This window comes from Oryctolagus cuniculus, chromosome 9 (genome assembly GCF_051225735.1).
Source record: "Oryctolagus cuniculus isolate XC-2025 breed Fujian yellow rabbit chromosome 9, ASM5122573v1, whole genome shotgun sequence".
NCBI lineage: Eukaryota > Metazoa > Chordata > Mammalia > Lagomorpha > Leporidae > Oryctolagus > Oryctolagus cuniculus.
The window spans coordinates 124,078,876-124,092,563 of NC_142875.1; the positions used below are offsets into that span (position 1 = coordinate 124,078,876).

At 46.1% G+C, this 13,688-nt stretch overlaps 1 protein-coding gene across 3 annotated transcripts in view; it reads right to left on the minus strand.

Annotated features, from left to right (window-relative positions):
* ITPR2 (inositol 1,4,5-trisphosphate receptor type 2) overlaps positions 1-13,688 on the minus strand; it is a 536,564-nt gene that overhangs the window by 273,445 nt on the left and 249,431 nt on the right. For all 3 annotated transcript variants that reach the window (XM_089304708.1, XM_051850872.3, XM_051850873.3), the window contains one exon: positions 11,044-11,169. In XM_089304708.1, the coding sequence (XP_089160834.1) occupies positions 11,044-11,169 (126 nt within the window). The remainder of the gene's footprint in view (positions 1-11,043; positions 11,170-13,688) is intronic.

A 13,688-nucleotide genomic window follows, 5' to 3' on the forward strand; every position in this document is an offset into this window, starting at 1 on the left:
AGGGACCACTTCAGTTTTCCTCATAGACAGGAAAGATATTCCCGTAAACACTGAAGGTTAGCCCTCACATTTATTTCAATTTGCATCCCTTTACTTCTGAGGCTAAATCTACTCCGGCACTGGCTTTCCAAGTCTTCTTATGTGAATCACCTGTCCATACACTCAGCTGGACGGCTGGGAATTCTAAACATTTTTGGAAAGTAACATTTTTCTTAGTATCAACACACAAGGATACTGATCGTCTGAACTCTGCCAAAAACACAGAAAAATATAAAACCGACAACAAAATGATCCATAATCCTACAAATCAGACAGAATTACGATAAACACTTTGCTATTCCACTCTTTTTGCTTTGCCATACACATTTCACATAACTGGATCAACCCGGATAACCAGCTTTGGATCCCTCTTTCTATCCTCAACACTCCATCACATGAAACATCCTGAAAAAATTCTCAATGACTCTAACATCCATCTTAGAGATAGACCATAATTTAACTATTCTGATAATATTAAATAAACTATTTACTAGTGTATATTATTATAAAAGTGTGCTGACCATAAATCCTTGAAAGTGCTCCTAATTATTTCTCAAGGACAGATTCTTGGAAGGTAAATGATTTGAATCATTAACAAGGTATGGAAGCAGCATTTATCCTCACTGTTAAGAGGATACACACAACCCATATGGGAGTGCCTGGGTTCGTTCCCAGTTCCATCCCGTGACTCCATTTCCTGCTAATAAATACCCTGGGAGACAGCAGCGATAGCTCACGTAATTGGGTTTCTGTCATCCACGTGGGAAACCTGGCTTCAGATTCCAGCTTCTGGCTCCAGGCCAGTCCAGCACTAGCTGCTACAGGTATCTGGGGAGTGAACCAGCAGATGGGAGATTACCTATCTACCTACCTACCTCCCTTCTTACCTATCTCTTGCTCTCTCTCTTTTTTTGCCCTTCTCTGTCTCTCACATAAGTAGCAAATAACAACAAAAAATTTTTAAAAAGGTATGAAGATTATTTAATGCATTACCAAAATGTTTTTCAGAAAGACTAAATAAAATTACAGTCTCAACAGGTATGCAAATATATGCTCCAAACCATCACCAACATTTTTTTTTTTAATTTTTGACAGGCAGAGTTAGACAGTGAGAGAGAGAAAAGCAGAGAGAAAGGTCTTCCTTTTCCATTGGTTCACCCCCCAAGAGGCTGCTACAGCTGGTGTGTTGCGGCCGGCGCGCTGCACCAATCCAAAGCCAGGAGCCAGGTACTTCTCCTGGTCTCCCATGCGGGTGCAGGGCCCAAGGACCTTAGCCATCCTCCACTGCACTCCCGGGCCACAGCAGAGAGCTGGCCTGGAAGAGGGGCAACCGGGACAGAATCTGGTGCCCCAATCGGGACTAGAACCCGGGGTGCCAGTGCCGCAGGCAGAGGATTAGCCTATTGAGCCCCGGCACCGGCTGACCCATCACCATCATTTAATATAGTCTTTTCCCTCTTGTAACTTGGATACCTGAAAGCTGGATCTTAGCTTCTTTTGTGTTTTTAATGTAAACAACAGAACATTTTTGGAAGCTTATTAACTATTTGTATTTCCTCTCCTATAAATTATGAGTGCCTGTTTTTTCCATTTTCTTATTATTGGCATTTTTCTTAGTATTTTAATTTTGTGATGATTATTACCTTTATAAGGTTACTACTCTTTTTAAAAGTGTACATTATTAAAAAGTCTTTTATTTTTATTTTTTATTTCTATTTATGATCTTATATATCTAACTATTAAATTTTCAAAATGAAATATCTGTGATTTTCCTTAAGTAACTTCATCCACTGTTTTCTTTTTTAAGATTTATTTATTTATTTGAAAGGCAGAAAGAGAGAGAGAGAGATAGCAAGAGAGAGAGAGAGGTCTTCCATCTGCTGGTTCACTTCCCAAATGGCTGTAATAGCTGGAGCTAGGCCACTCCAAAGCCAGGAGCCTGGAGCTTCTTCCAGGTATCCCACATGAATGCAGGGGCCCAAGCACTTGGGCCATCTTCTACTGCTTTCCCACGCTTTGCAGAGAGCTGGATTGAGAGCACAGCAGCTGGGACTTGAACCTGCACCCATATGGAATGCTGGCACTGCAGGCAGTGGCTTTACCCGCTACACCAAAGCACCACCCCCTTCATCCACTGCTTTTAAAACTTTCACCATCCAAGAAAGATAAATGTTTACTGCATTTCCATCCATTTTATTATTTCAATTTTTTACACTTAGCTCTAAAATCCACTGCACTTCTTGCTATTACATGATGTGTGCTCATTTCATCTCAGATAACCAGTATTCTCAACAATCATTTTTTTAAACTTAACTTTATTTATTTGAAAGGTGGAGAGAGAATTTCCCGTCTGCTGGCCCACTTTCAAGAACTGGGGGCGGAGGTGGGAGTGTGCCTGGCCGACTAGAGGAGCTGCAAGGGAGGAGCTGCGGGGAGAACAAGGCAAAGGGAAGAGGGATGGCAGGGGGGCGGGGGGGCGGGGGGACGCCAAATCATGCAGGGCTTTACTCTGGGTGAGACAGGAAGTCACTGGTGGAATCTGGCAGAGACGTGATCTGAACCAGCTTCCTCCACCTGCTTCGCCACATCCCCCTCCCCCTCCTGCTCCCCTCCTTTTTGGTCTTCTTTGACCATTATGGTCGGGACTGTTTACTGAAGGACTGAACTTTAGTTGTAAGAAATTGACACTTACAGATGACATGAAGATGTTTTGGCTGAATGACCAGAGTGAGTAATGGGATTGTCACATACTGAGTTGAAAGGAACAATCCTACAGCGGGCTTGGGACTGAATGAAGAGTCTGAGGCTGGATGGCCAAGAGGGGAGGCCATGGCATCATTTAAATATGTGGGACTGAGCACCAGGGGAAGGGCCCGGGCTTCCACCAGCCTGGCAAAGAAGTGAGGAGAGAAGGTGCAATCTATAAGAGATGGTAGATAAAGAAGAACTGGAGCCCAAGGTTTGAGCATCGGATAATCCAGTATTTGAGAAGGAGGAGGAGAAACAGCCAGGACAGCAGGAGGCACAAGCAGCAGGTGACCATTTCAGGTCAGAATTGTTTCAGGAAGCACTGGCCAGTGACAATAAATGCTGCCAACAATGCACAAAGCAGAAGCACGATGTAGGACAGGGAGTAGCCAGTCCATCCCTGAGAAGAGCCAGATAAAGGGTCAGGGTGGATGGGCACCAGCATCACAATTCAGCACACAAGGGGAGAAAGAACACTACAGCCGCTGACCACGCTTCCTAGAGAAGAAAAGTTACTGAAGGCTTCACAAGTCTTCACCTCTTTGCAATGCCAGCTAGTTGGGTCATATATAAAGAACTCTGGAAAATGAGACTCAGCAGTGGTGCCTCCACCTTTAGAAAGAAAAGAAAATGATTGGGGCTGGTGCCATGGCATAGCAGGTAAAGCTTCCACCTGCGGTCCCGGCATCCCATATGGGTGCCGGTTCGAGTCCCAGCTGCTCCACTTCTGATCCAGCTCTCTGCTATGTCCTGGGAAAGCAGTAGAAGATGGCCCAAGTCCTTGGGCCCCTGCACCTGCATGGGAGACCCAGAAGAAGCTACTGGCTCCTGGCTTCAGATTGGCACGGGTCCAGCCGTTGCAGCCAGTTGGGGAGTGAACCAGCGGACGGAAGATCTCTTTTTCTCTCTCTGCTTCTCCTTTCTCTGTTAACTCTGACTTCAAATAAATAAATAAATCTTTTTAAAAAAGAAAATATTCTTATACCTATTTAAAAAAAAAGAAATTACAAAAAAACCTACTTAATCCTAGAAAATGCAAGAAAATGGAAAGTGTGGGTTTTTTTTTTAAGATTTGTTTATTTACTTCAGTATTTACTTCAGAGGCAGAGTTACAGAGAGAAGGAGAAACAGAGGGAGAGGGAAAGAAAGGGAGGGAGAGAGAAAAGGAGCGAAGAGGGGAATTGGGGAGAAAGAGAGGGAGAGGGAGAGGAAGGGAGGGAGAGGAAGGGAGGGAGAGAGGGACAGGGAGAGAGGGAGAGAGGGAGAGAGGAAGAAAGGGAGAGAGGGAGAGAGGGAGAGGGAGAGAGGGAGAGAGGGAGAGAGGGAGAGAGGGAGAGAGGGAGAGAGGGAGAGAGGGAGAGAGGGAGAGAGGGAGAGAGGGAGAGAGGGAGAGAGGGAGAGAGGGAGAGAGGGAGAGAGGGAGAGGGATCTTCCATCTAGTAGTTTACTCGCCAAATGGCTACAATATCTGGAGCCGGACCAATCTGAAGCTAGGAGCCAGGAGCTTCTTCTGGCTCTCCCACATGGGTGCAGGGGCCCAAGCAGTTGGTCCACTGCTTTCCCAGGCACGTTAACAGGGAGCAGGATCAGGAGTGGAGCAGTCCCAATAGGGGATGCCAGCACAGGTAGAGACTTAACCTACTATGCCACAGCACCAGCCCCAGAAAGAGTGCTTCAATGTACATAAAGTCTATCCTTACTCCTACTTCCTCCCTGCTTGATAAGTTCAGGGACTAAACGTCTGGAGCCATCTATCTGAAAGTGAAACACTGTACTTTGTCTTGTGAAGCAAGGACTGATGGGGCAGTGACACGACCCTGAGTGAGGTGCAACCTCCAATTACACCATGGTCTAATTCCATTCCTCCAGTGCATCACTCGCAGTATTGCTGGGCATTATGGGACCTCGACATTGATAGCAAAATTGGGAACATCTTCCAAAAATATATCGTCCGCGGCTAGCATGGATCATCATGCACTCCATGCCATGCGGTTTCTAATAATGACTGAAATCCCTGGACTTTGCAACAACCATCAGGTACAGGGCCACGGGAGAGCATCTGTGCCCAGTGAACATCAATTCCAGCTGCACTAACACATAGATCACAGTGGGCTGTCATTTAATGCTCTGAAAGACCGGGGAGCTACTTCTCATGGGTCTTACAGCTTTGCTGCCTCCCTAAACCTGGTGTATTACAGGTGTCTGTCATCAGGAAATCAGAACGAAACAAGTCTGTGAAATAATCTAGTGCCAGCATATTAAGAACAATCTTCCAGGAAAGATTATCTGACATGGGGCTTCCCAAGAAAAAGACAAAAGTGCAAACAGGAAAATGCAAGGAGCAGTAAGGGGAGCTCTTGAGAGAGCAGAGGAAAACACACGGTGGTGCTGCCTAAGGCAAAACCGAGGAGAAAGGTGGAAGGCAGTGTGGGTGTCACTGCACGCTGTATCTCACTGGGCATGATTTCATACAAAACTGTTCTCCAAATTCCTACTCAAATAAAACCGTGCTGGCCACACCCTGCCTGTGTCCTCCCCTCTAAACAGAAACACGGATAAACCAGAGGAAAGATGAAGGAATGCTCAAACAGGGAGCCCAAAAAGCCCTCGGAAGAGGAACCACTGAAAGACTCAGAGAGAATGATCAGAGACCTGAGAATCATCATGAAATACAAGCTGAGGAGCTCTGGGAAAAAGCAGTGGACTGGGCGGCAGCAGACATCCTCCTCGAAGAGGGGCTGAGAGACACATCCAGCAAATTCTCCCGCTATGACCTCGGGGCAAAACTAGAAGCCAACCCAGATGATCTTAAGTTCCTTTAAGCTGCATCATTTTATCATTTCAGAGTAGATCACTGGAGAGGAGAATGTGCCACTTACAGTTAATATCTACATCTCGGCTTAACTGCATCATTCTCTTTCCACAGGAGGAAGAATGGGGGAAAAATTATAAGTAACAATCTGACTCAACAACTTTTAACAAAGCTGTACAATAATGAAAGTGTCTCCCCAGATATCAAGTGGAAGTAACCCAGAAGGTGCTGAAGACCTTCGAACCCCAAGATCCTTGAGTTCCAACTGATTCTTCAGATCCATTTGACCAGATGCCTGTGCCCCAAGGTCCCTTCCCCTTGTCTCACAGGTGCAAATCCTGTGATGTTGTAACATCTGAATCTTGTTCATCTCATATGCTATCCTCAACGTTACTGTTTCAAATAGGACTTAAGAAAGCTTTGTGAAATTGATGAAAAGGCTACAGATAATCTTGTAATAATGTTGATTCTGAGTGGATAGATAGATTCTATCTCAAAGAATCTTCCCAGTAACCCTACGAGAAATGTGTTTTCATTTTACAAATAAGGGAGCTCAGGGCCATGGGGGTTAAGGGCTTTGCCCAAGAGGACTTAGCTAGTAAGAGGCAGAGTCTAAGCTTGAAAACTGCTTTGAATAACTTTTTTTCTTTTTAATCTGAAAGGCAGAGTTGGAAGGAGGAAGAGAGAGAGAAAGAGAGAGGTCTTTCATCCAATGTTTCACTCCCCAAATGGCAGGGTTGGGCCAGGCCAAAACCAGGAACTAGGAGCCTCTCCTGTGTCTCCCACGTGGGTGCAGGGGCCCAAGGACTTGGGCCATCCTCTGCTACTTTCCCAAGCATATAAGGAGGGAGGTAGATCAGAAAGTGCAGCAGCCAGGACTTCAACGAGTGCCCATTTGGGATGCCGACACTGCAGGAGACAACTTTACGCACTGCACCACAACGCCAAATCCTCGTTAACTTTTTTTCCCCCAGAAACCTTTTATTTAAGAAATACAAACTTCATATTTTTCATAAATACAATTAGGAATACAGTGATTCTTCCCACCATACTCACCCTCCCACACACACTCCCACTCCTCTTCCTCCTCTCTCTCCTATTCCCTCTATTTTACTAAGATCTATTTTCAATTAACTTAATGCACATACAGTTAACTCCATACTAAGCAGGGTTTAATAAATTGTATGAAAAATAAAACTTGCTCAACAGTCAAGACGAGGGCTGTTCAAAATCATTGCATCTTACTTGTTAATTTCACTTCTACGGATTACCTTTCAGGTGTTCTAGTAGTTAACTCTTGAAACCTCCACTCTTAACTGCCATGCTCTGCCACAGTGATTCTTTTACGAGTAGTCTCCAGAAAAGCAGCTACACATTACTAAGGAACTTATCAGAAACACAAAGTCACACACACTGTGAATCAGAAACTTGGGGGGCAGCACCCGGAAGCATGCATGCTAAGAAGCTCCCAGGTAATTCTAGTGCTTACTGAAGTGGGAGACCGACTGCTCTACTGAACTGGTGATGATCTGCCTGCAAGGCTATCTCCCACTCATTTAACCAGCTTTGTTCTTCTAACTTGAATTCAGCCAGTGCCCTGTGTCCACTGAAGACGGCCCGTCCAGAGAGGGTGTTTCCTGGGATTCCACCCGCTGCACTGCGGCTTCCAGCCACGCCTCCACGACTTTCCCAGAATCCTTCATTCCAGTACCAACTGACCCTCTGCCACTCCTGACTCCTTCAAGTCCTAGGTCAAAGGCCTTGTCTCATTCAGCCAGCCGCATGGAGCCCCATGCCACCCTCAGGGTCGAGGACACAATGTCACACCAGAAGCAAACACCAGGGGTACACGAGCATACAGTGCTTGGACAGGAGCCTAACAACCTCAGAGAATCCAGGCTTTCTTCCCAGTCTTACATAATCCCCTAGAGAGCAAAGGCAGCTTCTCACTCATGTTAACAGGTACGGAAGGATTCTGTATGCTCCTTAACCTTTCCTTAAGGCAGAAAGAGACCTCTCAGGTGTGGAAAGGTTTCCTTTTCCGTCCCTGAAACAGGAAGGACGACCTCCTGTCAACCTGGGGAAGGGATTATAGAGCTGCTGCTTCAGAACGAAAGTGGGGAAAGAGGAACACGCACGCCTCCTGGGTGTGGCTCGGTGGTTAGATGTGCACTGCTCCAAAGACAACTCAGTCCCCTAGAGCCTCTCTGCACCAAAAAATACTCCACAGCTGCCCAGTCAAAAGGGTTAGACGCCTGCCTCACGTGCATACTTCTTTAAAAAGGAAAATAACTCCACTTGATTTTGCGTTATGAACACATCTCCGGGAACAGCGTTTCCAATATGGCATAGTCAATAGCAGTTATCAGAGCTTCCCTTGGTTTAAAAAATGAAATCCCTTCAGCTTCATTACTCATGCTGCCTAGAAAGTGACCTTGGTCTTTCCCCAGCTAATCTGGAGTCTGTGGCACTGTGCAACTCTGCAAATCAGTCTGTAATCTCTTTAGTATCTTCCTGCACGTGCGATTTTAAAGCTCAGTCACTGGCATGTTAAGTCGTCCTTTACCTCAAGGTCCCTGGAGATTTAGGGAGCTGCTAGCTACAAGGTCCTCACAGGTCAGCAGGGATAAACACCAGTGACATGGCCAATGGTGGATGGAACAGGATGGCTTCCCTACAGGTAGGTAGGAAGCGGCTTTGGTTGTGTGGAAATGCAGTGAGAGAGACACGACCTTACTTCACATGTGCCTGAGCACATTCCCACCAAAGGTAACACGGGCACGTTTCCCCTGGAAGCCTTGAGGAAATAGAGTTCCTGGGCTGGACTAACACGCTCCGCTGTTATTAATCAAGGGTGCTCTCGGTGTCTGGCTCCATAATCGGTGCTTTATTACACCTGCTTTGCTGTCCCTGCTTCAGTAGACCGAGGTGAATGGATCACACTTAACATTCATTCGTATACATAGAAACATGGACATCGGGGCTGGCACTGTGGCTCAGTGGGTTAACGCTCTGGCCTGAAGCGCTGGCACCCCATATGGGCACCGGTTCTAGTCCCGGCTGCTCCACATCCAGTCCAGCTCTCTGCTGTGGCCTGGGAAAGCAGCAGAAGATGACCCAAGTCCTTGGGCCCCTGCACCCACGTGGGAGACCAGGAAGAAACTCCTGGCTCCTGGCTTCGGGTCGGCACAACTCTGACTGTTGCAGCCATCTGGGGAGTGAACCAGCAGATGGAAGACCTCTCTCTCTCTGTCTCTACCTCTCTCTGTAACTGTCTTTCAAATAAGTAAAATAAAATAAAAAAAGAAAAGAAAAAGAAACACGGACATCAATTACCCCTCTCCTCCAAACCCATCTCTCTAAGGCTTATCCAAGGCCCCCAGTGCTCAGGGGACAGCAAGGTCAAGGGACCTGGGCCTATCAAATCACTCATACACTGTGTTCTACTAGTGAAACCCTTATTTGAACATCATGCCCCATAACGTTCAAGTAAAAACTAGAAAGATTTAACAGAAGAAAAGGAAGAAAAAGAAAAAAGGCACTAAAATAACATCCCCTGCACATTTCAGTAACTCAGGATGCAAAACAAAAGCCTAAGATGTGCTAAAGGAAACGAGTTTTATCTTCCTTCCTTCCCTTCTTCATTTACTCAGCTACTCAACATTAACAGAGGACAACATATGCCAGGCAGTATCTAACAAATGTCAACCAGCTCCATGTGTCCTCCCCAACGGCCCCCAGCCATAAAAAAAAAAAAAAAAAAAAAAAAAAAAAAAAGGAGGAAATGGACTCAAAGGAAAGCAGAATATAATTTTGCTGACATGGGCAAAAACGCCAGGGGATTAAATTACTGGAACGTTCTTCCAAGGAAGACTCTGAGTCGGACAACGGCGAGCAATGCTAAGTCCTGAGCCATCTGGTCAAGCACCTATCAGTGTGGAAGCAACGGTCAACACCTCTCCAGGCCCTCCCCTCTGCGGCTGGGAACTGCACCTGCACCCACTGCAGGGGTGGAACACAGACTCACCTCTGCGGAGTGCCTTCCCTAGCCCGTATCAAAAAGCCACTAAGACTCTAATTATTAACAAACAAACAGAGTCCTCTGTGGAGGTAAAAATGAACACTTTATAAGTTTGTACAGGCCTTGCACTAGGTTTTTGGTGCATTCTGACTCAATCTCTCACTTGAGATACTGTGAAACTCATTCACAATCTTATGAATAAAAAGGATTAAATCAAAAGGTAGTGGGTTTACCACAAATTTTCATGCAAACACCTAATACTGCTTATTCAAAATATAGATATTGATGAGGTGGGTACTTGGCCTGGTGGGCAGAACACCCCTGTTCCATACTGAAACACCTGGGTGCAGACCTCAGCTCTGACTGGGATCCACTTCCTGCCAATGAGCAGCCTGGGAGGCAGCAGTGATGGCACAAATACCTGGGTCCCTGACACCCACACAGAAGACCTGGATGCGTTCCCAGCTCCTAGCTTGGGCCCCTAACTGTTTTAGCCACTTAGGGGGTAAACCAGTTGCTTTCTCTCTCTCTCTCTCCCCCCACCTCTCAAATAAGTAAATTTTTAAAAGATAGATGGCCAGATGGCAGATGACTTTACTGCTATGGCTTGGGGACAGTTTGTCCCACAAAGGTTCATGTGTTGGGAGCTTTGTCCTCAAAGTGGCAATGTTGACAGGTGGTATGGAACCTTTAAGAGGTGGGGCTTACTGGGAAGTGACGAGGGCACTGCCCTTGGAAGGAACTGTCACTCTCATGGGGCCCTGGTTAGTTGTACTGAATGTGTTGTTACACAACAGAGAGCTGGTCCCTCCAAATCTCTCTGACTTGCTGTCTCACATGTGCTTGCTTATTTATTTATTTATTTATTTATTTTTGACAGGCAGAGTGGACAGTGAGAGAGAGAGACAGAGAGAAAGGTCTTCCTTTGCCGTTGGTTCACCCTCCAATGGCCGCTGCGGCCAGCGCGCTGTGGCCGGCGCACCGCGCTGATCCGATGGCAGGAGCCAGGTACTTCTCCTGGTCTCCCATGGGGTGCAGGGCCCAAGCACTTGGGCCATCCTCCACTGCACTCCCTGGCCACAGCAGAGAGCTGGCCTGGAAGAGGGGCAACCGGGACAGAATCCGGCGCCCCGACCGGGACTAGAACCCGGTGTGCCGGCGCCGCTAGGCGGAGGATTAGCCTAGTGAGCCGGGGCGCCAGCCTCACATGTGCTCTTTCTTTCCTCTCACCCACTGCCCTGCCATGATGCCATCCGCCAATCTGGCACAGCCAGCAGGCCCACAGCAGAACAAGTACCACACTATCTGCACTTCTAGTCTCATGAGCTGTGCACTCAGCATTGGACATTCTGTTATAGTAATGGAAGATGGACTAACACGTGTACCAAATATGAAACAGTTTTCAGTGGTTAGTTTAACTCACCCTTGCCATATCCACCAAGAAGTTCTCGAATAATTTCCAAATGTGGTTGCTGGTGTAGATTTCTTTCATTTCCACTTCAGTGTCAACGTAACAGTGATTAACAAAATTCACATAGGCAATTTTAACCTGTGCAAGTTTCAAACATAAAAAAAGTTTTATTTTTCATTTTCAAATGTCAATTACGAAAGATTAAATAATATCTGTGTTAGTTCCTATAGGAGATTAGAGCATATTTTATGTCATGTTATAAATCCAGATAGAACTCCCATTTCCCTTGTTTTGCTTAAAATCATCCACCTCCAATTCAGGGTAAACACAGGACCTCGTACTCCATGTCCCCGGCCTCGGGATTACTGTGAGAAAGCGCACTTTACTCAAACCACACCTACTGCACTCAAACACTAGAAGTCAAAAGTACTCTTCTGGCACAGGTGCTGTGGCACCGTGGGTTAAGCCACTGCTTGCCCTGTCAGCACCCCACACCAGAGTGCTGGTTTGAGTCCCAGCTGCTTGGTTTTCAATCCAGCTCTCTCCTAATGTGTCCGGGAAAGCAGTGGATGATGGTCCAAGTGTTTGGGTCGCTGCATCTTTGTGAGAGACATAGATAAAGCTGGCTCCTGGCTTTGTCCTGGCTCAGCCCTAGGTGTTGCAGTCATTTGGGAAGTGAACCAGTAGATGGAACTCACTATATCTCTCTGCCTTTCAAATAAATAAGCCTTTTAAAAACCTATTTAAATTACTATTTCCAAGAAGAAATAGGCTAACGGTTTACCAGAACTTTGTTGCTTTAAGATGTAGATGGGGAAAAATTACTTTCCAGAAAGAGCAACACCCCTCATAAAAGGCTAGGATGAGTTGCACTGACAAATACCATTTCTAAATGCATGGGGAGGTAGGTTTTGGTTTTACTTTTCTTTGATTCTCTTTTTCATTATGAAAACCTGATGAATGCTACAAATATCTCCAGAAAAACACATATACATAAAAATACTTTAAGTAATTACGGGAGATTCAAGGACTCCCAGTGATATCCAAAAGGAACCTGAGGCCACTTTTCATGCCCTTGGTGCCACTGGCAGTGGCACAGTGCCTGTGCCAAGGATGATCACAGGGCAGAAGAGACATCTGAGCCATCTAGGGCGTTACCACAATCATGCTGACAACAACTGTCCTATCTGTACATACGATCAGTCTTTTACTTTACAGATGTGGAAATTAATGATCAGGAAAGTTAAGTAGGTGTGGGCACTTAGCCTAGTGGTTAAGATGCCTGTGTTCACATCATGCCTCCTGCTCCTGACTTCAGCTTCCTGCTAATGCAACCCATGGGAGGCACAAGGGATGGCTCAAATAATAGGTTCCTGCCGCCCATATGGGAGATCTACACTGAGTTGCTAGTTCCCACCTGTGGCCCTGATGCAGCCCCAGCCATCTCAGACATTTGGGGGAGTGAATCAGAAAATAGGAGAACTCTCCCTCTCCCCCCCTGCTTTCCTCCCTGGCTCCTTCCCTTCATCTCAAACTTTTCTTCAAAGGAAAATTAAGTAATTTGTTGGAATCAGTCATCTGACTAGAAAAAAACACAGTCAGGATTCTGATTCCTTTGTTCATTCATTCATTCAAAACGTGTTTGTTGAGTGTATCCTCCAGCTCAAAATCTTGCAGAAGTGAATGAGGGCTACAGACATGTGTGAACTGAAAAAAAATGCAAAGGCCAAATGCTAAACAACAGACTCTCAAAGACTCTCAGAGGGAGGCCAAGAGAAGTGTGCCCTGAAGTCTGCCCTGAGGAAGATGGACCCTCAGGAAGGCTTCGCTCAGGCATGAAGTGAGACTCTTTGGTAACTCAGCTGACACAGAGGTGGAGGAACTGCAGGCGGGAAGAGGCACAGTCTGGACCATGATCTCAAATGAGGGCAGAACCCACGGATTCTGTCACCATACCACAGCTCCCATTTTTGTCATCTGATTTCAAACCTAGGCAAGAGGTACCCTTGAGCTGAGCTACCAACAATCCCACAAAACTCCACATAATTTCCAGTCCATCACTACCTGAACCTTTTTAAGTTACTGTGATTTGAAATGTTTGGTTTTACATCATGGCCAGCGAACCACACATTTACGCACTTTGCAACGATACCCCACAACAGTAGGGGAAAAAAGAAAATGTGCGTTCCTGGAAGCCTCATGAACAGATTCTTGTTGGCAGACAACCAGCTTCTACTGAGGCTTCTTTCCTCACCATCAGAGCCAAACCAGGACAGATGGCTAAAGAGGATGCGTGAACAAAGCAGAACAGGTGTGCATACTGCCAAGCACAGAGGCCTCTACTCCATAAAGCAAAGTAAAACCTACAGAGTACGACACCTGGCCTTGAGGCACTGTCATAGCCTCTCCTGTCAACCATCATAAATCATTAATGAAGCACCGACTCTATGCTCTAGAACATTCTAGCTTGCTAGTGAGCCTTTCCCTCTGATCCCACTGCCAAGTGCAGAATTTCAGAGCTTCCAGGAAACGAGCGGCAGTAGTGATTTTCCAACAGTTTATCCTCTTCCATAACTTCTTGTAGAACTAAGAAGCAGACCATATGATTTTAGATTTTCCAAATCGCAAGGCTAAATAGGATTTCTTGGCTAAATCTA